The sequence below is a fragment of the Agelaius tricolor genome, unplaced genomic scaffold (genome assembly GCF_023055355.1).
Source record: "Agelaius tricolor isolate 1412-34295 unplaced genomic scaffold, bAgeTri1.0.p SCAF_3, whole genome shotgun sequence".
In the NCBI taxonomy this organism is placed as follows: Eukaryota; Metazoa; Chordata; class Aves; order Passeriformes; family Icteridae; genus Agelaius; species Agelaius tricolor.
In genome coordinates this window covers 48,161,094-48,184,456 of record NW_027269263.1, presented here as the reverse complement: position 1 = coordinate 48,184,456, position 23,363 = coordinate 48,161,094, and the positions used below count along the sequence as shown (strand labels likewise).

The following is a 23,363-nucleotide window of genomic DNA, read 5'->3' as shown; positions in this document are numbered from 1 at the left end:
TAGTCACTGTGTATACAAAAAAATAGAATCATTAAGGTTGAAAAAGACCTCTAAGATCACTGGGTCCAGCTGCCAAACTATGCAGCCATTTAAACTCCTAAGTGCGGCATGCATGCCTCTAAAGTTAGGATAAAGAATGATAATTTCTAAATGGAATTTTAGATATATTTAGATAAATTCTAAATGTAATTCAAACATATTTATGATTTTAGCAGAGGAATATATCCTTTAGGGATGGGTATTGAAATGTTCTCTCTAAGAGTTACTTTTATTAATGTTTAAGTAACTTTAAAAAGTTACTTTCATTAAATAATGAAAGGGTTTTCCATAAAAATTTCGAACCTGGAATTGCATGCAAGTCTCTTTTCATAGTTTGTACATTAGAGCACTAAGCATACAAAGCTAAGGAATAGCCAGGGTGTTAATAAAAGGTTAACAGAATGTTAATGCAGTATTTTGGTATTGAAACACAGAGCTTATTTCTTTCTGAGGACTGTATAACCCATTCCTGCTAGATGACAACTTTAAATTGAAATTTCAGTCTACTAATACATTATGTTTCTTTTTAGAAAGCTGTCTAACTAGAAAATAGACTGAATAAAGAAAGCTGTGGTACTAACATCCTTTTAGGGAATAGTCCTGTATGGTCAGACCCCTGTACAGTCACCTGTGCTGGCATCATTGAGAGTACAGCAGAGCTAGAGGCAGTGTTGGGAGAGCTCTGGGACTTGCCAGTGTCCCCATGGACTGTTTACTGGGGAAGGGAAGAGGCAAATTTGCCCTGCATGAGGTTGACAAGTCATTGTTGCTTTTGGGATCCCAGCTAGTATCACAGCACTGTTCTGACCCATGCAGGCCTGCAACTCCCTCCAGCCTCGCACGGGACTCTGGTATTGAGTTGCTGTATCACATAATCATTAGTGTCACTGGTAGACCAGAAAAAAGGCAAGAAACTAATCCCTTTCCTGACAAAATGTCACAGACATATTTTTTAATTTGTTGATGGAAGAATTACTTTGAAAGCTGTACATAAAGTGATGCCTGACATCAAATTTGATATTACACGGCATATTTTGTTCTTGTGCTGTCTTTTCTGTTTTATGAAAACCTCAATGTTTACAATTTTATTGAAAAACTGCAACTATTATTCTGTGATTTGATTTTTTATTTAGACTAAGCGATTGAGTGATTTCCTAGATTGATATTTAATGAATCAGAAGAAGCACATTCTACTTCTTAGTGCACTACAGTATGAAGGCTAAACCTCAGTTATTTTAACAGCTAGATTTTCTCTTCTTCTGGGACTTTCAGCCAAATCATTTGGAATCAGCCAAATCACTTGGAAAATTCTGCAACAGAACAGAGTGTTTCTTGCCTTATGTTGAGCAGAACTATTGGAAGGTCAATGTCAGATTCTGCTGTGCTTTATTGCTGTTAAAAACTCCTTCCTTCTCCCCAGTAGGGGAATTTTTAGGTTCATTTCCTTATGAACCTAAAAATATTCCCTGCTCCTGATCCTCAGTTCTCAGGATCTGAACTTCCACCAGGAGTTACTGACTGTGGTTGAACCAAATCCCCAGCCAGGCTTGCCATTACCTGGCATTGAATCCTGGATATGGTGTAAGAACAGCAATAGGCATCAAGCTGCAAAAGCAATCCCACAAGAATGGTGGAAGGAATTTGGTGTTTATTTTCTAATAAGCCTCACCTTACACATTTCTATTTTCCAGAGTTTCATATCAAAGCATCCTGACAAGGATCCATAACTAGCAGACACAGAGGTGGTAGTTCCACCTAACAGCTGGGAAAGATTGCATGCATTGGTCTCATTTTGGTTTATTTGGTGGGCTAGAGACCGGTGGGAGATAAAGGAAATTATGAAATTGTGGTTGATGACATTGGCTGGAATATTTAACTAGGTTTTGGTGGAAAAATATCTGTTTTGAGAAAAACTTGGAAGAGGAAGAAAGGTTTGTCAAGAGAAAAGCATGGAAATCTTAAAAAAAAGCATGGATATTATTTCTAAGATCAGTTTTTTCTAGACTTTCTGATGTGGATTTCATTTATATATATACACCTTCCAGCTTCCATATCCTACTGTCAGAAGAATTATATGCATATTAAGTGCAAGAAAGCAGAGTAGAAATTAAAAACCTTTCAATAGATCTTCTGTGAAAAAATGCTTGTTTTAACTTCCCTATCAAAAGATCCAATTTGCTAGATTTATTGGCCAGTTTTGCAGATTAGTCCTCCAAAGTCCTGCAGGATCCCAATATTAAGTAGAGAAAGGGAAAATTTTAAGGGTCTTCAGATTTTTAATTTCCCTGTGACTAGCCTACATCTGGGACAAACAGTGCTGGCAAGTCTCCCAGCACTGTGAGTAACACACTTTGGCTGCTGTCTGCATTTTTCAATTAAGTGACCCACCAGACCCCTGTGTAACCTCTGTCCAACTCTCACTGCATATCTGTTCCATTTTTTTGCAGCAGACACTCCTCCATCCTTTTTCACATCTCCCATAGCAACTCGAATTTTGCATATGGACATAAGAAAGGGGGAAAAGCAACCAGTTGGAAGTAGGTATTCCCCTAGCAGTCTAAAAATTATGCAAAATCTGTAGCTTCTTTTATCTCTGTGGCAGAATTGCCTGAAACAGGGCCCAAAATCTAATGCTCAGCCTGGGGACATTGGCATCAGCAAATAGCTCTTGAATGATACATCTGGTAGATTCCTTTCAGGAATAATTTTATTTTACAAGGCAAGTTCTTAATATATTTTTTCGCTCTTTTGTATATTGCTTGCAAAATCTGATTTACTAAAAAGGGGTAAGTGAGTTCTAACTCTTTTGAAGATGTTCAATACATTGTTTTCATTGAAGTAATTGTGTTTGGGTTATTTGTCCTAACTGAGATTTAAGGTGGCAAGCGAATTAAGTGTATTGCTCCTTCCAGCTGCTATTCCAGCTTATGTTCTGTTTTACTTTCTAAAATCAGGATATTTTTGTAGAAAAATACTGCTCTTTCTTACGGTAGATGAAAAAGTTTAGTATAAAAATCCATTGAAAATTGTGGCAAGAAAATAACAGGAAATATACATTTGTTCAGAAAATGGGGATTGCATTTACAGATGTTCTTGTATGTACCATACATTATCTGATTTTAAAGCCTTTCAAGTTGAATTGAATTGAAGTTTTCACAAGTGCTGCATCCCAACACCTTGCTCTGCTCTGGGTTCTGCTGCTCGCATGGTCCCTGCTAACTCTTGTCTCTGCACAGTGTTGGTGGCACAGAGTAGTTCCATTCTCTGTAAATGACAGTCAAGAGATCTTTTATCCATCCCAGGGCTGCTACAGGGCAGGCCTGTGAAGAAGCAGATCTAGCCATGAATGCGTGAGCTGATCCTGCAGATCGTGTTTATGCCTAGATGGATTTGTCCACTGAACTGAGCACTGTAGTAATTACTGAGGTTTTGTTGTCTCTTCTAGCAGAAGGTCTTGAAGTGCTTGCTCATGACTTGGTAATCTCCGCAAGTCACAGCAGTTCTATCAATTATAAAAGAGAACATTATGTTTTACAGTGAGATCATTATCTCTTACTGTAAGACATGCATTTTGACTTTAACATTTGTGTCCCAGCCTTGTTTTTGTGAAAAACTCTGAGTGATGCAGAACGCCAGGCACAAGCTGAGTTGTGTCACAGTTGCCAAGCCATTTGGCTTGCTGCTAGAAGTGTGCATGGTTCAAGAGGTGCATGGCTCTGCATATTCATCAGATACTAATGTGAGACATTAAGGTTGGTTATATGTGCAAGGCACTACAATGATCATAATCACTGTTAATAAATGAATGCACATTTCTGTGCATTCTTTTTTACCTGCTTCATCAGAGTAATAATAGAGATGGGAAATAGAGGTCAAGGATTCTTCTGGGAAAAATATCAATATGCTATTGAAATTTATTCTGGTGTCTTGTTTAGGCTTACAGTTGCAGTACAAGTACATAAAATAGGGTTGGAAGGGATCCTAAAGGTCATCCAGTTCCAATCTCCATGCCATGAGCAGAGGCACCTTCAAGTAGACCAGGTTGCTCTAGGCCGTGTTCAACCTGGCCTTAAACACTTTCAGGTCCGAGGCAGCCACAAGTCAGCCTAGAGGGGAATTAAAAAACAAAATTCCAAAATGTTAGAAATAATAAAAATGTAGACAGTTAAAAGTTTCAGAAATAGAGATAATTGGTAACTCTGCTTAATGTTCTAGATTTTGACAGCTTAAAGCACTGTTATGTTACAGGCTTCCACTGACAGGTGAAAGAATGAAGTCCAATCAAATATATTTCTGTTTGCTGCATGTGTGATTTTGTAAACTTGACACCATAAAGAACATTTTTTCAGTTATGCCAAATTCTAATGCTTGCCTTTCAAATTGCTGACCTTTAGCAGTGAGATTGCCTGCATCACAGATTCGTGATACACTATCCTTCAAGAAAATTATGTATTAGCAGATATCGTGATGCTATCCATCGTGAGACCATGAGGCCATATCAAATAGAAAGCATGGAGGAAAACTGATCTGTTTGTGTGGGAAGGAATATTGAAACGATAATTTCAAAAAAAGGATTTGAAATGTGCTGATACTTGGCTGGGATGTTAATGCTGAGCAGCTTCTGATATGCCACAGCCAAACCCCAGAAAGAATCACGATCTGCCATTTTGCAGTACCCCTCTACTGAGCACATGGCAGCCTCCTAAGGTCATTTTTTTAAAGGATATCTTGCAAAAAAATTTTTTTGTTGATCCCCATTAAGGCAAATGAAGAAAATGCAAGCACACAGTTCTTTTGGTATCCTGTGAAAAGAATTACAGTTGGTACATGATATGTAGGAGCAGTTCCATCTACCAAACCCCAAATCCAGTTCAGATAAAAGGTATTTGTCTTTGTGGTGTAATTTTAGCAGTTGCAGCACCTGCCCTTGGACCTTGTGCTTCATGATTTAGGGCATCATATGTGATCCAAAAAGATTCTTTGTCCTCAATTTTACAATGCATTTTGAACTTCTCTCTACATGCATTCCCTAAATATTTTCAGGTTATTTTCTTCATTTGTGCTATGCTGTGCAATGCTAATAAGCAATATCTGGCTCTAATACTGCACTTTTTTTTTTTAGTAGAAGCTGGGCTTCTTATATAGTTTTGCAATACTAACAACTGGATTAATCAGGTTATGACTAAAACTGGAAAAATTGCCATTTGCCATCCAAGTCAGGTATATACAGAGAACACACTGTAGTGCACAAAGTATTATGGATGTATAGGCTAAACTAAGATACAGCCTAAAAAGAGAAAGGGAATGGACCCTTCTGCCTACTAACCTCCCTCCTTGAAAGTACAGAAATATCCTTTCAATAAGAGCACCAATCCCACAGAGAGGATGTGGTCATAAATCTATGCTGTTAGAAATGAAAAGGAGCAGCAAGCACCACCAGGACAGTTTTCTTATTCTTGATGTGCACACTTTAATGTAGCAATAAGAAGTCAAAAAACAAAAGATTGAAACAGAAGACACAAGTGTCTGTTGAACTGATATTCAGAAATCCCATGTTGTAACCTGTGTAAAATGTCTGTTTCTGTTGTTCATGACCATTTGTCATTTCAGCAAATGAAATTTTCATTTTCACAGTATTTTGTGTGGTTTTCATATGTGTTTTCACCTGTTTGATTTATATTTGTTTTCAAGTGTAATTTCAAATGTATAAAATGGCCCCAAATCTTTTTTCTTGTCTCTAGCCACTCTGTGTTGGAAGAGCCAACAAAACTGTGGCAACAACAACAAAACAAGTAATTTTCTATGTAAGGTCTGTTTGCTTTGAAAAAGATTTGTATGTTGGTGTATCAAAATGTTCCCAGATCTGCTTCCTTTCTTGTTTTCAAGAGAAATTATTCTGAATCGAGAGGCTTGAAAAACAGATCAAAGGGAAGAAGTCTTTCAACCTATTGCAGGTTCAGTTAGTAATTACAACATTCCACTGAGGTCTAGGAAAAAAAAAACAAAGTTCTTTGTTTTTCTTTTCTGTACGTTATTTAATCAGGTCTTGCTGTTGTTCACTGCATGACTGGGATCAAAAATGCCATTGATAAATTCAGAGAATAAGTCAGTGATTCACACATCCCTCAGTTCAAGTTAGCTGAAGGAGAAGAGCACACTGAACAACAGAATTAAATATGGTGTAATGATTGGCAACACTTCCACCATGTACTGTTCCTAAGTAATCTAATTTGATTTACAGTATTTCAGCATAAATATAATCCATTTGTCAAGGAAATGTCTTGTAATTTATAGTTTAGCATGAAATATATGACATCTGAGAATGATTTTGATTTGGTAAGCTCATGTTTGTGCAGCAACAAAAGAAAATGTTCCTTAAACAGAGAAACAGGGACATAGTGGGGAAGCTCTCAGCTTCCCACTGCAGTTCCCTGGAAGGAGCAGGTCTTCCCTTCTGTCCTCAGGTCTTCAGTGGGCCCCAGGCTGGGCTGTTTCAGAGATCCTCCTTCCAGCCTGAAGACTAAATTTTTAAATATCTCTGATTTCAAGCATGCTTAATTCACAGAATCACAGAATATCTGAGTTGGAAGCAGATTGAGGGATCCCATTAATGCTCATTTCCCCAAGTTTTGGCACACCATCTCATTGCTCTTCACTGGACAGCCTGGTTTTGTTCCTTTCCCCCTTCCAAACTCATTTAAAGCTTTGTCATCAAGCCCCAGTGGCTCCTGGGCTAGAGCTCTTCCCCTCTGAGACAGGTACATTCTGTCAGGTGTCACTGGACCACATGTTGAGTAAACTATGCCATGGTCAACAAGTGCAAAATTTTTCCACTGACACCAGCCTTGGAGCTGTGTATTGACCTGATGGATCTGCCTATGCCTATCAAACCAGTGAATTTCTTTGCCACTGAAAGCCCTTCTTTCCAGGTTTGCATTCTTTTGGGTCATATGCTTTCTGAGAGAGACAAGGGAATCTGTATTTAAGAGCCCCATGGCAAAGGACTGCTCAGAGAGCAATAGAAATAAAGCTTTAGTCTTATGATTATATTTTAATAGCTTTCCTTTTATTTTAAGGTACTTTGACCTAATCCCCAAAGTTATCCCAGTCACAGTATCCAATGTAGCATTGTTTTCAGCTCTTAGCAGGTGGTTTTTAGAGCCCTCTTTAGATGATACATGGGGCCCACATAGTAAAGTCAATAGTTAGACAGGATATAATTTAGACTTCAGCTTTTCCTCTCAATTTGAAATAAAATGATTACATTTCACGAAAGTCTAAGGAAAGATTTAAAGTTTTATATCAAAAGTTGAATATTTTCTTTTGTTGTATCCTCTTCTTTTAAAGAACATGGTATTCATTTAAAATAATGCTTGTTCTGATGTATTTGAAAAGGCACTACTCTGAATTAAAAAGAAATTCATAAAGTATGCATGTATGGGAGGGGAAGACTGCATTCTTCACTGGAGCATTTAGTCAAAGGGTTTTAAAGCAGCCCTTTCTGCTTAATTGATATAATGAGGTACCTGCAAAGACAAGCTGTAAATAACAGATGGCCAATAGTGTTTACAGAGCAGCCGTTCAGGTGACAAAATCTTCTGGGGCTCCTCTCCACAGGGAGATGATAAAGTGATATTATAGTCTCTGTTTCAGACTGGAAAATCTGACTGTCATTAAACCTGTCGTTTTACACTGGTTACAACATTGGCTGTCTTTAAACCCATGAAAAGGAGTTCCAGGCAATAGCTCCACATAATTACAGTAATCCTTGTAACCTTTGTGATGCCTTTCATTTTTTGTACCCTAAAGTTATACAAGGGTAGAGGCCACTTGTAGCATACAAGGTTGTAAAGCTGATATGGGAATCAAAAATAGGTGGAATATTCCAGATATGAATAGAGTAAGAAGTGAGGAGTAAGATAAGAAGAGAATAAATTTGTTGTGTGGTAAAGTTGCTTTAACTGTTGATATCTGTGGGGCTGCTTTACCAAGGATGCCCTGGGCACCGTTTTTAAAAGCCTTACCTACTAAGCAGAATTCGTGGAAATATCCTAAATATTCATGCAAATATCCTAAATTCCTGGAAATATCCTAAAAACAGATGTGTCTCTTGTAGGCTGATGTTCACCCAAATGAGTGAAGGTCGTCTTTTTCCAGAAGCCATCAGAAAAGTTTAAAAATAAGCTTGCTGTAGCTTTTAGTAGACTGCTCTCATGCTTGTTAAAATGAAGACTGCAAAAACAGTTACTGTTACTTAAGGGGAGAGTGTCCCTGAACTAGCAAGTTGAACTTTTCTCATGATGTTATTGCAGGAAAAAAAAAGCTGATTTCTTTTAGTATTTTCTTCTGGGAAAAAAATTCTTCTGTCTGTTAGCACAAATGAATGCTACTATCTTAAAGCAACACTACCAACATTGTTTTACATTCATTTGCCTAGTATCAGTGGTGCTGATTTTCACATGTGGACAGCTGGCCTTGGGAGCCTCCTTAGTCTCCACACCACCGGTCAAATAGACAGACAGTAACAACTATTGAGGTTGATTGAGGATTTAAGAAGAACAGGTGCTCATGGTACAGAATGGTGAAGTCTGTTTTCAAGTGAAATGACTCTTACAAAGGGATGAATTGTTAATGTGTTGTTATTCCAGATTTCTAGAAGAACTGATGTGGTGGCAGAATTAAGACGACAATTAATGGCTGCTGAGGAAGGAGAAAGTTCATCATATCCTCCTCTGAATGTAACCATTGGAAATGATACATGCATCCTTTTTTATGCTAGTAATTTCAGCCTCAAAGCCAACAATTCAGTTTTAATAGATTTGACAAACGCAACATTTTTAGCACAGAACGTGGATATTTCTGCCTCTGAGTGCACAGACAGCAACACAACGTGAGTAGCATAAGAAATTTCATATCATAATACATGCAATTCAGAAAAATTTCAGAAATATTATGTCAAATCAGTGCTATTTTAATTGTTTTCTTCTAAAGCATCCAAAACATAAAAAAAAAAAAAATTATTCTTAGAAGAAAGAAGTTAAATCAAGACCACAAAAACTGTTCAGATGAGGCCTGTTATTTTCACAATTTTTTTCTTCTCATGTTCCCCACTTCCTTGTTTTGTTTGTACTTGGTCCAAACAGGTTTCCCTGTGCCTGGTCTCACAATCACAAAAATCTCCACTGGCATTAATGAGACTATAATTTCATTCCCTCAAAGGGGAGTATTGCCAGTTACGAGGTAGTAACTCAGCTACAAGTACATTAATGAAACATGATCTCTGTTTTCCTTTACTTTGAAGCACCTGCTCTTGGGTAAATAAAACCCTAGAAATATTTAGTCATATTTTTCTATGTACTGAACCTTTGCTATATGACTTTTGTAATTGCCTACTGATTTACAATATATCCCTCAAATTGAAATGTCACAATGATCTAATTAAAGCTGACTACTCTAACATTAAAAATCTGTTTCTTATTCTTAGACTGTCATTAAAATACACAAGACCAGTGAATGGAATCAGCAGCCTAGAGATAAGGTAACTTAGGATTTATTTTAAATAGACCTTTTCTTTTGTGATTTACAATGCCTGTTAAGGAACTAGGAACAAAAAAAGGGGAGAAGTTAAATGAAAATATTTTTTACTTTATTATTTGCTTTCTCTTCTGAGGAGTCATGATGGAGGAAAACAACAGTACAGTCTTTATACTGGAAATATATTATTATTCTCAGGTAAAGTTCTGAAAAAATATTGTAGGCAAACATCCATACCATAAGGTACTGGTATATGCAGCTTCCTGTATTACTAATAGGATTGTTCCACAGTCCTCTCAGGTAAATCTGACTGTGATTTGAAAAACTTTGAGGGGTTGAAGTCTACCTGCATGGCCAGGGCTGTATTGAGTCTTAATGAGGATTTCCAGTGCACTCTGTTAGTGCTAGCTTGTGGTTAATGAGGGGTGCAAAAAGTTTTAAAGTCTTTACTCCATGCATGGTGACAAGACCATATCTCTTCTACTGTGGCAAGAGAGACATTCTGTGTTAAGGTAAAAGGATCCCAAAAGAACTTGTCTTAAGGAGAGTCAGTGATGTGTTTGGAGTGGTATTCAGAGTGCATAGAGACACTTGTATTCAGTGTTAGAGATCATGACAGGTGGCAAAAGACCAGACATGTATCTCCCTTCTCCCTCAACCAGCTAGAGCTTTGTAAGAGAACATACTGTACAGATCAGATCGCTGTTAGTACAGTATTTTTACTTTTTTGACTATTGAAATTAGCTGTGTATAGGATCCTTGGGACTTGTCCTAGGTGATGGTGTCAAGCATGCCTTGGTCTGTCATATAAATTATCAAAGAGACACGTATTTCCTTAAACACCATGGGGAATTAAAAACATATTTTCCTTGGATGCCATTTAAAAGGTACTGATCTCAAACCAAGACTCTACCCAAGCTGTGTTTTTCCTTTTACTACAAGTCCCAGAATATCATTTTCACTGGTGCTGCCCCCACGCTCTTCTGTCTGCTCTTTAGTGCTCCTCTCCCACTCTGATAGAGACAGGCCCTCCAAAACACTGCTCATTCTTCATCTTGGCACATCCTAGCACAAGTCTTAGCTGGTCTGCTGTAATCTCTTTCTGTATGAATGAGTGTCGTTGTTTCCTACATTTGTCCTGAATATGGCTACCCTCAGCATATAATCTTTTCTAGTAAAATTACAGTTCCAAAAAAATAGTACAAATCACAATACATCCTATAGAGCATGACACTGTGCTTCAAAACTAGTTCACAGCTAGATCTTAAAGGTGTTGTTTCCTTTAGTAGTCAACAGGCTTCACTTAACTGTACAATGGCAAGTTTCAAACTTTGAGATATTACTATAGAAACAAAATCCTTTGGCAGTTGAAACATTTATCTTAGATTTTTTTTTTCTGCAGCTGGCAGAAGATCAAATGTGATGTTAGTGCACACATGGATTTAGTGAAGATTATTTAGAATTATGTTTAGTAATCTGTTTGTTAAAAATTTTTCATTTTAATTAATTATTGGATGAAAAATTTAATGCAGTTATGAATCTGAGTTGCATCTGGAGAGAAGAAATTTGGAGCAATTCTGCAGACAAACTGTAATTTAAACGAAAATGCCAGTACAAAAGGTGAATGGTTCATGTTTTCTTTCTTTTTCAGGAAACAAATTTATATCCTTTGAGCCTGTTACAGTAGAGGCAGAAATAGTCACAAAGTCTTTCTTGACCTGTGCCTCTGCTTGAACACATTATAGCTAAATACTAAAATGCATAAACAGCCCTTGAAGCTGGAATAAGAAACTCAGGGTCTACAATAGGTGAGGATTTGAAAAGAGAGCTCAGGTAAGGTCCTGGATGTTTTCATGCCAAGTAAATAAGAGTAGCACAGGCTGGCTGTGTTTTGCAGGAGAATTTGATTTATTCCATTGGGCCATGTGTGATCCAGGTTTTTAATAGACCTTCAGGGCAAATAAACACAAATATGTCTAAATTGATCAATTTTTATTTATGACACAGGTGCTAGAAATATAAAATGGAATAGAGGAAGAATGCAGGGAGTAGCTTCCAGGGTAATCATTTCTTGGACCTTCACTATGCCTTGGCCTATATGTGGGAGATAGAGACTGACTGTCTCTGTACTGGTTTTTTTCCCCTATCCCCATAACTTATTAAGCTGTCTTCATCTTGACCCACAAGTTTCCTCATTTTTGCTCTTTCTATTCTCCCTTCTGTCCTGTTGAACATGGGGAGTGAGCAAACAGCTGAATGTGTGCTTGGCTGCTGGCTGGTATCAACCCATAACACCTCTGAGCCTTTATAAATTAACAATAATTCTAATGACTCACTTGATTATTTTTAGTTTTCTGCTGGATTGTCACTTGATGGGACAATGCTGTCATGTTAGGCCTCTGTTAGCTACCATAATATAGCAGTGCATGCTGTATAATGCAAATAATAAGACTCATGGAACAGAACCAGAACAAGCCATTGACTTTTTTCATGATTCGCTAACACTTTATTCACCTTGCGTATCTCAGCATGTCTCTTGTCAGAGCTTCTAAAATCCATGAGATATGTTGCAACCTCTGTTTTCCCCTCTGGTTCATTTTGATTTGATTTCTTTTTCAAGATTACACCTTGCTAAGATCATGGTCTGCCTAAAAAACAGGATACAAGCCAGGCAGAGAGGTGGAAGGAACAGAGCTGAGAGCCATGACTGCCCTTTTTGCCTCTGTAAAGGCCTTTTACTAAGTGTAGGATAGCATTTCTTGAAAGTGACTCCAGAGAGGACCATGTTCAAGTAGCTCAGTTTATTCTTCAATAAGGTAGGTTCTAACTTCAGCAGCATGAGCAGGATCCAGAGGCTGCCCCCCTTATCAACACCAGTCTATGCCCAGTCAGAGCAGCTGGTCACATCCCACCTCCACTGACAGCTGCACTGCTGCTTCATCCTGTGCACACACACACACAGCTGGCACCTCCCTCTCACTCTCTCTAGCAAGAGCCAGTCTCACTCATCCTCCTGCACTTGCACTGGGAGATGAGCTGTAAGGGAGTGCCTGTAGAGTGTTGTTGTGATAGTGTTAGGAAAGCAAGCTACTGCTGCAGCAGGAGTGGGAGCAGTGGGCAGTAGTCCTTTGCTGGAAGAAGCAAGATCTCAGTTCTCTCATAAACTGATCCAACTGTTCAAGCACTTGTCTGTCATTTTCTCTGGGAAAGTGTCAAAGTGAATGGGAGTGCACAACATTAGTATTCCAAACTTGCATTGATACATACTTGACTGCTCTTGTTGCTCCATGTATAGAACAGAACAGAGCTGACCCAAAAAACGTGTTTTAAAGCCTTTTGCTTAACAGTTGTCTTTCTCTTTGAATATTTGAAACAGTAATTCTAGCTACCTTCTGCTTCAGAAATACCTCTGCTTGTAATGATTAGCCACATGAGACACAATCAGTGCTGCTGGCATTCAGAGTTCGTACAGTTATCTGGCACAAAAAATTCCATGACCAGGAATTTTCTGTGCCACCATACATAAAGTACATAATGTACATAATTGTCTCTAATGTTTAACACGAACGTAACATTTCCTTAAGAAGCCAAGGTACTTTCAGTTCTGCAGATAAAACCTTTGTTCTCTCTCTGCTCTGTATGATTAATTTGCTATAATGTGCTCTATTTTACTATCTACTCATTTGAGAAAATGTTAAACTAAATTAAGTAATTCTATAGCTTTACGTTGTTTGAATGCCTTTTTTTCTTACAGTTTCATGAACTATATTTACATCCATTATCAGTTAAGTGTGTGCTTGTTGGAGGCTATTCACTGTTAGTTTGGAAAAATGCTAAGGATAACAGCCTTCATTACTAAGTTAACTGTGATCAAGTAGTTAACCAATTAGAATGTTAATTCTCATAAATCTGCAAGTAACACAACATTTTAGTCTTTGGTGTAATGTGAAGAGACAGCATTCCCTTCAAAGTCATTTTAGACTGTACTCACATGCATGGCTTTATAAAACTGTTTGTTCATAAGGTCAGTTTAAAAGGAATTTCCTTCTTTACCACTTTTCTCATCTTATGAGCAAAAGTACAGACCACACCCAGCCTCTGTGGTTGTCATAAACATTTAAGTAATCTTCCCTGTGTTTATAACTGGCTTTCAGCTAGTTATAAACACAGTATAGTGCTAATATCGTGCCTATAGCATTGCTACTGGGGCAATTCCGTTCAGATTGTACTGTACATCAGGAAAAGGTTCCTTTCTTCTAACAATAATTTAATTTTGTAACTGTATAAGAATAGAACATTTTCTATATATATATCTACAAATGTGGACTGGATAGAATTTTTTTTCTTTTTCACTGATGCTTGCAGAATGCCATAAGACAAAACATCCTTTTCTCACTTCAATGACACTGCATTCTGGAATTCTTTTTGAGCATTTTGAAACTCTTGATGTTTCTGAACTTACCTGAATCAAAAGCCACTGATTATTAATAAATATTTTTTAAAGCATCATTTGTGGTTAGATTCTATGCTGTGTGGATGACACAATATTGAAAGTAACTAATTTGAACAAACAAGCAATATTCTACAGAGAGAATATGTTCTCTATGTACATATACCCTACAGAACATAAAAAAGTTTATATTGTGCCTCTTTTAAGATGACTTTTTTTTCGAACCAATCATAATTGCATCTAAGTTATTACTTCAAATTTTAAAGTGAACATACAGTGTCACTCATTATGGATAAACATATTAGAATGTTTCATTTTGTAGAAAGTCTTATTTATTGATAAATAGATTTCTCTTCTAAATCTTTTGTGGTTGCCAATAATCAAAAGAAATCATCAGCAAACTATGTAGAAATACTCATGCATAAACCAAGTAGGGTTAAAGTATCAAACAATGTACAGTAAGGGTAAAGGCTTATAATGTCCTTATTAAATAGCTTGAATGCCTAAAAGTAACTTATAAAAACTGATAAAGAGTAGCAAATAGTCCTGATCTGTAAAGGATCAGAATGTACTTCTGGATGTCTGGATGTTCTCAGTTATGTCTGCTGGGAGCTGTTCAGATTGGTAGTAACATAAATTACATCATTATAAACCGCTGCAATACTACACACACACAGATGCTTTCAAAATTATAAAATAGTTTTTTGTGCCTAGCCTACTTCAAATTGTGAAACTAGATCTGACTACCCCTCCTGACCCACCAGTGAGAGAAAGCTCTGTCTTCTACACCAAATTCAGACCTTTGCAAAGGAAATAGCCATTTAGGCATTTGAGCCAAGAAAGAATTGCAATGATAAATTAGAATGGCTATCATGCCTATAGCTATCAGAAAAACAATTTTCCAAAAATCCCATAAAATGTTTATTCAGAGCCACTGCAATCTTACTGACACTTTCTCACTTTCGCCTCCATTTATTATAAACTGTTGGTAACTGATGAAATACAGGACTGGCAGAGGCCCTTGAAGAATGAAACTGCATTTGCTTCTTGCCTGCCACAGTTATAGAAAGCTGTGCTTGTGAGGTGAAACTATAAGTAATAAACACATTCACAGAACTTCTTCACTTGAAACAATCTTATGACATGGGAGCCCATGTCATCATCAACTGTGATGTTTGCAGCTAGCAACAGTGAGCCTTTATCTGTTACTTTATCAAATATATGTTTATATTTTCCTTCTAACCTGTTGACTTTTTCTTTTTGTCCTCTGTTGTATTCCTAGGTTTTTAATGACCAACAAGTTCTATGAAGTCTCGGCTAGAAGATGGTCCACTTTAGATTCAGTTGAGATTGTACAAGATGGAGACAAGTTAGCTAAATTTATTGTTTCTGGCATCTCTGCCCCTGCAGAGTATTCATTTCATTGTCAGCTGGTGGGAACTAGCAATCTCTATCCTGCAAGGCTGGATAGAGATCCATCCAACAATGAGGCAAAAAATTGGGATGTTTTCATTTCTAATTTGCAAGTGAGTATGCTTTGCCATTTCAGAGATAACTCCAAGTACTATTACTTGCTATTGTAGGTGGTGAATGACACACATTCATAATGCCCTTACTTTCATTCCAGCCAGAGGGAAAACATAAAAGAAAAGCTGTTCCCCTAGGTGAGCTATTCAGTAGAGGGGTAAACAAGACGCCAGTTGCTGAACAAGGAAAACATGAAAGCGCAGCTTTGAAAAACAAAACTATGAAGTTGTCCACAGAAAGAAAACCCAATTAAACCAAATGCACCTAATCAGGCAAAGAATGGCTAAGTCCTCATGCCTGTTTAATGAATTGGGCTGCTCTTGGAAACAGGGGCCTCTTAGGTGGGTGGCTTTATGCTGCTTACTTAGTTTTATTTGATTTCTTGGTGCTTTGTTTACCTAGGAAAGTACAGCTTAGTGTAGCTGCTGGTTTTGGAGACATGGACTGTCTGTACTCCTGCAGAGAGAAACAAAGCCCAGTGCAACTAGATTTAATGGGAGGTTTGCCATGGACTTTGATCAGGAATGGTACTAGTTCCTGCATGACCCAGAAGGAAAGCAGAGGGCTTTTTTTGAATGACACATAGCTTTTCTGCTTATTTAGTAGTAGTTAAGACTACATCTGTGAGGTATAAATGATTTCACTTTTACTACTTTGAGCTTTGCTCTTGACTTAAGAGAAGCATAACAACATTTCTATTTTAAAACAATATTTCACTAAGGGATCTCTTTGATGGAAGAGATCATTAAAATAATAGGAATAATTCCAAACTGTACTCTATTTGTCAAACATGAGCTAACCCCACAATAACTGGATACAAATGCTGATATAATTGTATTTATAATTTTGATAACAAACCAAATCCCAATAACCTGACTCCGGACTTGACACTTCTGCTTAAGCAATGGAAATCTCACAGAGAGAGCCCTGGTGCTTAGATTTATTTTTCACAAATTCCAGTATCACGTCTCACCATTTTTTGAGAAACAATGTTGTAATACATACCAATGTTGTGAAGATTCTTTATGATGTTATTTTTTTGTAAAGGCTTGTAAACACCATAGTTCATGCAACTGTACTTTGCCTAGTAAACTCTTTGGAGTTAGCCTTTCACATCAGTAAGATATGAAAGGACATGACCTATGAAATTACACTTACCACCTATCTTTCCTGTTAGTTGGTTAGTATACACTTACCACCTATCTTTCCTGTCAAGTTCTATATGCACTGATATTACTGCCTTCTTAAAGCTTAAATAGGCCTTGCTCCAACCTTAGCAGGCATCCTTTCATTGTGATCTTAACTAAGAGTAGAAGTAGTGGTTTCTCACCTTCCTTATTGATTTGGAACCGCAGTTGCTTCCATTTTTCAGACAACAGAAACTCCAGTTCCTCTTGAGAAAGAGCTTTTTCTCTGATCAAATCCTAAACATAGAACACAACCCAAAAACTCCCAGTCTGGTATTCTTCTGTGGTGTGAGAAAACAGAAGGTGACCATTCTGGGCTCATTTCCAGGTTCTATCTGACTTAGATCATACTTTTCCAGGTATCTTCCACTGAGATGTACTGAAAGGTGATCTCTGTATCAGTCTTATTGCATAAGGTTTAGAAACCCCCAAACTCTATTGCATGGTGAAAAACGCATGTGGGATGTGCTCAGTAGTTGCAGCCAGCACAAAATTTTGTTCCTGAAACTGAGAAACATGATTTTCATGTCAATGTAACACAATGAGTTAGAAACCAGGATCCAATGCCAATCAAACTGGCAAATTGCACTTCGCAACGCTGGGTCCTGGAAGCTGAATCACAGCAACAGAGGGACAATTCCAGCTGCACAGGGAAGCCTTGCACAACTTGTTCCTGGGCAAGGTTGAACAGGTATAGCCCTTTAACTTCAGTTCTGGAGCTGCCTCACTCACTGCCATGTAAAAGAAGCTCTGTGGGAGGCTGGCTAGGCATGGTCACAGCCCTGGGTGTCACCAGACCTCTGCAGAGCACCTAAACTGCTCTGGGTTTGGTTGGTTGTTGCTGCTACAGGAATGGTTGTTCTAACATGATACCTTTCATGCTTTTGAGCATCTCATATTTGTCAATGAAGTTAGAGAGGAGGCTGCCAGCAAAAACACTGCTTTTCTTTAGTATATGGGGTTCAGAAGTATTTTGAAACCCATGAAAAACTGCCCAAAACTTCAAAGTCAAGAATATTTTGATTTTTTGTAGCTAAAATATCTCAAAGTTCAAAAACTAGAAGTTTGGTGGGCATGTAAGAGCCATAAACCCAGCATATTTTACTTGAAGTTTTTGTCATAGGCCATAGGATGAGAAATCTACATTCAAAAATATTTTAAAATTAACAGTAAATACAGACTTGTATAATCAAGAAAAATGACTGGTATAAACACCAAAATCAAAACTTCCACTGGACAAAGGCCTGTATACAAAAGACTTCTGCATTCATAAATATTAGAGAACTACATGTAAGTATTTTTAACTTTTCTATATATGCTGCCGAGATTCTCATTTTTTGCCTGATGTCTAACACCCCCACAGAAATGATAAAGCTTCAGAAAAATAATAAAAAACCCCAGCATATTCTTTCTTGCCTTCCTAAAAGTAGACATAGCATTTTAGGAATGTACAATTGAATCTTTCACCTAGATGGTTCAATAAGCATAATGCTGTTTTAAAAATATATAAGACCACTAAAATTGAAACAATAAATTTCAGTATTTCTGGCTCTAAATCAGGAGTGACAAAGCCCTTCTAAACTGAATATACCTGTTAAGTACTTCAGAGAGCCCTTGAAAATGTGATAGGAAATGTGTATTGTTTTCCAGAATTTCAATCCATTTTTTTGAACACAAATGACATAAATCATCACTTTCTGTCCATTTTTACTGTCAATAAGTCTTTCAGGCTACGTTTCACAACTCCTATTCACATTCTCACTGGTGGTCAAAGCAGTGGCTTAACAAGCAAAGGCTTTTGCAGTCATGCATTCTCTAAAGCTGTACAAATAGTTGTCCAGCCCTGCAGCTTGTGTTCACTAATCCTGCTTTAATCAGAAGTCTGAGTACCTTTGGTGAAAGCAGACAGTCTTTGTGAGTTAGCTACCATGATTTGGCTTGGAAAGATTCTTCTAAAAGGTTGAATTGCTAAAATTGTCTTCACCTCCATATCATCTAAAGAGCCTTTAATTCCTCATAGTTTTACTAATCACCATTCTGGAAGGTACAGACATTGCTCTTAACACACATATTACATGAACATTAGGGACCTGAGCCATGCCTGAATACAAACCCAGAGTGTGTAATTACTGGTGTGTTTGTTGCCTGGTAGATTTGTTTGGTTTGTACCAACACCTTTCCTAGGAAGTACAAACTCTTTTATTACCACACATAAACTCAAGCTTTCCATTTATTTTATTTTAAATCATAGAATAATCATGGTGTGGGAACACATAAAAGTAGAAATCCATGATCTTCTGCTTTCATGCTTATTGCTGGGTGAGAGAAGTGATTTAAATAAAATAATCCTTTAAAAAATTTATTTGATAATATTTTATGGAAAATAGTAATTTTTAACATGTCATTTCTTTACCAGTGGGTTTTTGATATTTGGTGCTTTCCTTACACACCCATTTCATAGATGCTGTAAATGTATAAGAATCCCATTCTTAATTTTTCTTTATAAAATTATTTAAGAATGAATCAAAATGAATCAGATTAATTCTTTCCTCTTCTTCCATCACTTTTGTTCCCTTCCTTCTAAAGGAATCAGTGCCTTTACCATTATGTGCATGTTTGTAGAGGGGGGATTGTCTTCCCTTTCTTCATAGTTTTCTAATCCTTTGATTGGTATGAACAAAATTTCTAGGAAGTCATTGGTCTCAAAGGAATTCAGTTTGTTGGTATTTTTGTACAATTGGCATCTAGACAGAGACCGTATCTCCAAATTGGTTGATTTTTTTGAGGAAAATAATATGGTCAGAGGACAGTCAGTGGTAGACAATGTGAATTCAGTCAAATCAGAGATATTACAAACTTTTCTAACTGCTGGAAAGGTTTATATAGGTTTTATAAGTTAATAGACAACACATATCCCATGCCTCAGTAAAGCAAGCCTTTCCTTCTGTTTTGAGACTTTGAATTACAAGGAGGGAGGAAGAAAGATTTTGCAAGATTTTTCTCCCTGAACTCTCACTAACTCTCAGCCAAAAAAAGGTCATATTAGATGTGTTTTAAAGTAGGTTCCAGGAATTTTGTCTATCTCCTCTGTCAAGGAAATCTTAGCTAAAACTCTCAGACTATTTCAACAAATCTCGTGATCTGAGGAGCCTTAACTCTCATGCCTTTGGGTGCTTTGAGTTTCCTGGTTCTGAAGTGGTCATAGAGCTGATGACCAGTGAATACTGACAATACTGATTATGTGAATACAGAATACTAATCAGAATACAGAGAATGCAGAAAACTGACCATACGTCCCTTCTGGGACTTTACTTCTATAAGTAATACAAATTTCTGAAGTGGGGAACCTACTGCTTACCAAAGAAATGGATTCTACATTTTTAATTTCCTGGGTGAAAAGGAGATCTGGAAAATTGTTATGCAGAAAATTTTGTTCTCACTCTTTTTTTAATGGGCAGAGGGTATGATTGATAGTTAAAAGCTGTGGGGTTTTGTAATTACCAAATATATCCTGAAAGTAAGGACTATGCTTAATTGCACTCTTCTATCTGCCTTTTCTCATTTTCAGATTCAAGGCTTCAACATTATAAACAACCAGTTTTCCTATGCAAGTGACTGTACAGGTTTCTTCACTCCTGGAATTTGGATGGGCTTGGTGACATCTATAATTTTACTGTGGATCCTGACCTATGGCATCCATATGATCATGCAGCTCACAACAAACAACAGATTTGATGATCCCAAAGGTCCAGCTCTATCAGTTCCTCAGACAGAATAGCCATGGATTGACTTAAAGCCACTGTGGCTTTTCCCAGCCTGGTGTTTATGATTTTTATAACATTTTTACTTCAAAATATGTTTAACTTAAAAAGATATCATAGGAAAACCAGATAATGAAACTACATACAAAAATGATCCTTGTGCTTAGCAATGATAATAATTGTATCTGTTATTATGATCATTTGTTAACAGCTTTTTGTGTTAAGGTTCTGAAGTGAGACTGTAGATTACTCTCTCTGGTTATTAGAAAGACCATTGAAAACTTTCTTCAGATTAACTTCTGTTGGCAAAGAAAACATACCAAAACACAGATAATGGGGAAGGACAAAATACTTGATGAGAAATTATGCAGTAAAAATACTGGTCTCTCTAAAGGCTCTTTAGCATCATGATGATGCTACTTAAGAAATTTTAACTGTGTTTTGAAATTTTTTCTCTTGAGTAAAACATCCAGAAATGTACAGAACTAATAAAGTATAAGTCACTAAATAAATATTCCTGAGGAGTTTTTTCAAAATATATCACTTTGTTCAGATGTGGTATCACAAAGGAGAGTGGGTAGATTAAGGTTTAGCTTCCATCTACTGTTATCTTACACTTTTGAGAATTATGTTAAGTAACGCCGACTTGTGTTTGCTTTAGCAGTGGACAGCTGATGGGAGGGCAGTCAGTGGCAGAGAGGTCCTTGTCCAAACTGATCACAAAATTAGATTTGGTGTCATGGCAATGAATGCAAATTTTCAAGTATAGAACCTATTATGATTCTGTCTGCTGGTTCACATGGCATCTTAACAGAGGTAAGGTAGTTTTCTTAGCCTCCTTCATTTTCCAGGCATCTTTGGAAAAGTTATGAAGTTCACAGTAAAAAAAAAGGAAAAATGATATTATATAAAATCATTAGAAGCACTGTGTCAATGTACTGTTTAATTCTGAGCATTTTATGGTCATTTCAGTGCTTCTAGAAGCCTGAAAACATTCACAGTGCTCTTTATTCTTCTGCAATTAATAGAAACGCTACATCTTCTAACTGGGCAATCTGATTATGGAGTGAATAACTGAATTTTATGTAGAACTAGGAAGTAGTAAAAGAACAGTGGTAAAATGGTAAAAAATGGTAAAAATAAGACTTTTATTCTTTCCTGTGGAATGTTTTTATGACTGTGCATGTTCAATTAGAAGTTCAAACTCCAAAAAATACCATTTTGACAAAATTACATTTGTGAAATGAGAAAAATTCTAACTTTTCTGATCTTGATCCATGTCATAGTACAATGATACAGAGGAAAGACAGTTAGAATCAACTATTTAACTAGACAGACAGTAGTTTCTACCCATAATTTCTGGGTGTCACATTTTTATTATGCAGTCCAATATGTAGATTAAATGTTTTCCAAAGCTATACCTTCTGAATAATTCAATCCTGACCTGTAAAACAAAAGGAAAGTGTCATACAACTAGCAGAGGTTTCTCCTGTGCTGTAATATTTTTCCCAAATGCTTTTCAGAACTTCCAAAAATGTATTTGATCTACACAGAACCTCTTTGTTAGAAAGGCATATTTCCTTTGCACAAATTAGTTGCCAGGAGACAACTGGACTTGTTCTATTAATTCACCCTTTGAAGCAAGCTTGATAAGTATGAATGTGATGACAGAAAATTGACATAATAGTCATGTAACTATTGCTAGAAGAGGGAAAGGCTATGCAAAGGACTTGAAAACTGCTTTCTTAGGACTTTTATCTAGCTTCAGTAAAATTTGGAAAAGATTTTGTTGAACAGTGGCAATAACAAGAGCTGAAGGAGAGCTTTACCAGGCTACCTAGCTTAGGATTCTATCCCCAGCAGTGGTATGAGTATGGAGAGCATCTCTTAGTACTCCCTGCAGATGTTCTCCATTCTCTACCATTTAGCTCAGGCACTTCCACAACCAAAAGTGTTGCCTTTGTATTTAATAACTCTGGGTATAGCTACAGCCCATAAATTTGTCCAGCCTGCTCTGAAGCCTGTGGTCTGTCATACAGCTCACAGTGTCCTGATTATAGTATGGCATGGGAATGCTTATATCCTCTCTTGCTTGCCTAGGATGGACTCTGGAGAAGAGGGCAAGGAAACAGTCTCATATTGACTGTATCATGAGGAAAAGATAAGTCTCTTCCAGAAGAGCTGTTTGATGTGTTTGGTATTACACATTCCAAGGTGAAGGTGAAAGCATTTTTAATGGGAAAAGCTTTTTCTTCCTACCTTCTCTCTCAGCAAGGATACCATGCTTTGGCAAGTAGGCCCTGTGGGGCATATAGTCTGTTTGTACAGCCACTTGGGATGGCTTTATAATGGAAAGATGAAACCCCAGGCTTATCCTTGTGATGTATATGCTGGAAAACACATCGGGAAAAGAAAGGAACTATCTCCAGCTCTAGCTGTCCTGTGGGCCAGGTGGACTGGGCTCTGGGGACAATGGCCTGTCTGGAAAGGAACTGCTCTCTGCCCACATGGAATGGGTTCACCTTGGCTGGCTGGCAAATGCCCACCCTGCTGCTCGGACCTCTTCTCACAGGGGCCACCCCTGCTGACAACACCTGGACAGACATCCAGAACCCCACCTCAGAGGAACATGCAGGCTGCTGGAGTGCCATGCCCTCTGAAACCCCTGGAGCTGCCCATCACACTCCCTGTGGCTGGAGACAAGGACAACCGGTCACCGTTCAGCAGGGCTGGCTTCCTTCTTTGTAAATAGGACTTCTGTGCCTCAGGAAATTCTGGGAGGATTTTGCACCTGTCTGTGTTTGTTTCCCTTTCTGAAAAAAGTTAAACCCTGTCAGGAGCCTTCCAGTTCTACGTACTTCTGAT

General features: G+C 37.5%; 1 protein-coding gene across 1 annotated transcript in view; it reads left to right on the top strand.

Moving 5' to 3' along the window:
• Positions 1 to 21,010, top strand: part of LOC139588419 (V-type proton ATPase subunit S1-like) — a 54,692-nt gene extending 33,682 nt beyond the window's left edge. Inside the window, exons 7-10 of the mRNA XM_071423767.1 lie at positions 8,688 to 8,929; positions 9,524 to 9,577; positions 15,306 to 15,549; positions 20,306 to 21,010. Coding sequence (XP_071279868.1) covers positions 8,688 to 8,929; positions 9,524 to 9,577; positions 15,306 to 15,549; positions 20,306 to 20,515 — 750 coding nt within the window. The 3' untranslated portion in view covers positions 20,516 to 21,010. The remainder of the gene's footprint in view (positions 1 to 8,687; positions 8,930 to 9,523; positions 9,578 to 15,305; positions 15,550 to 20,305) is intronic.
• The last annotated feature ends 2,353 nt before the right edge of the window (positions 21,011 to 23,363 follow it).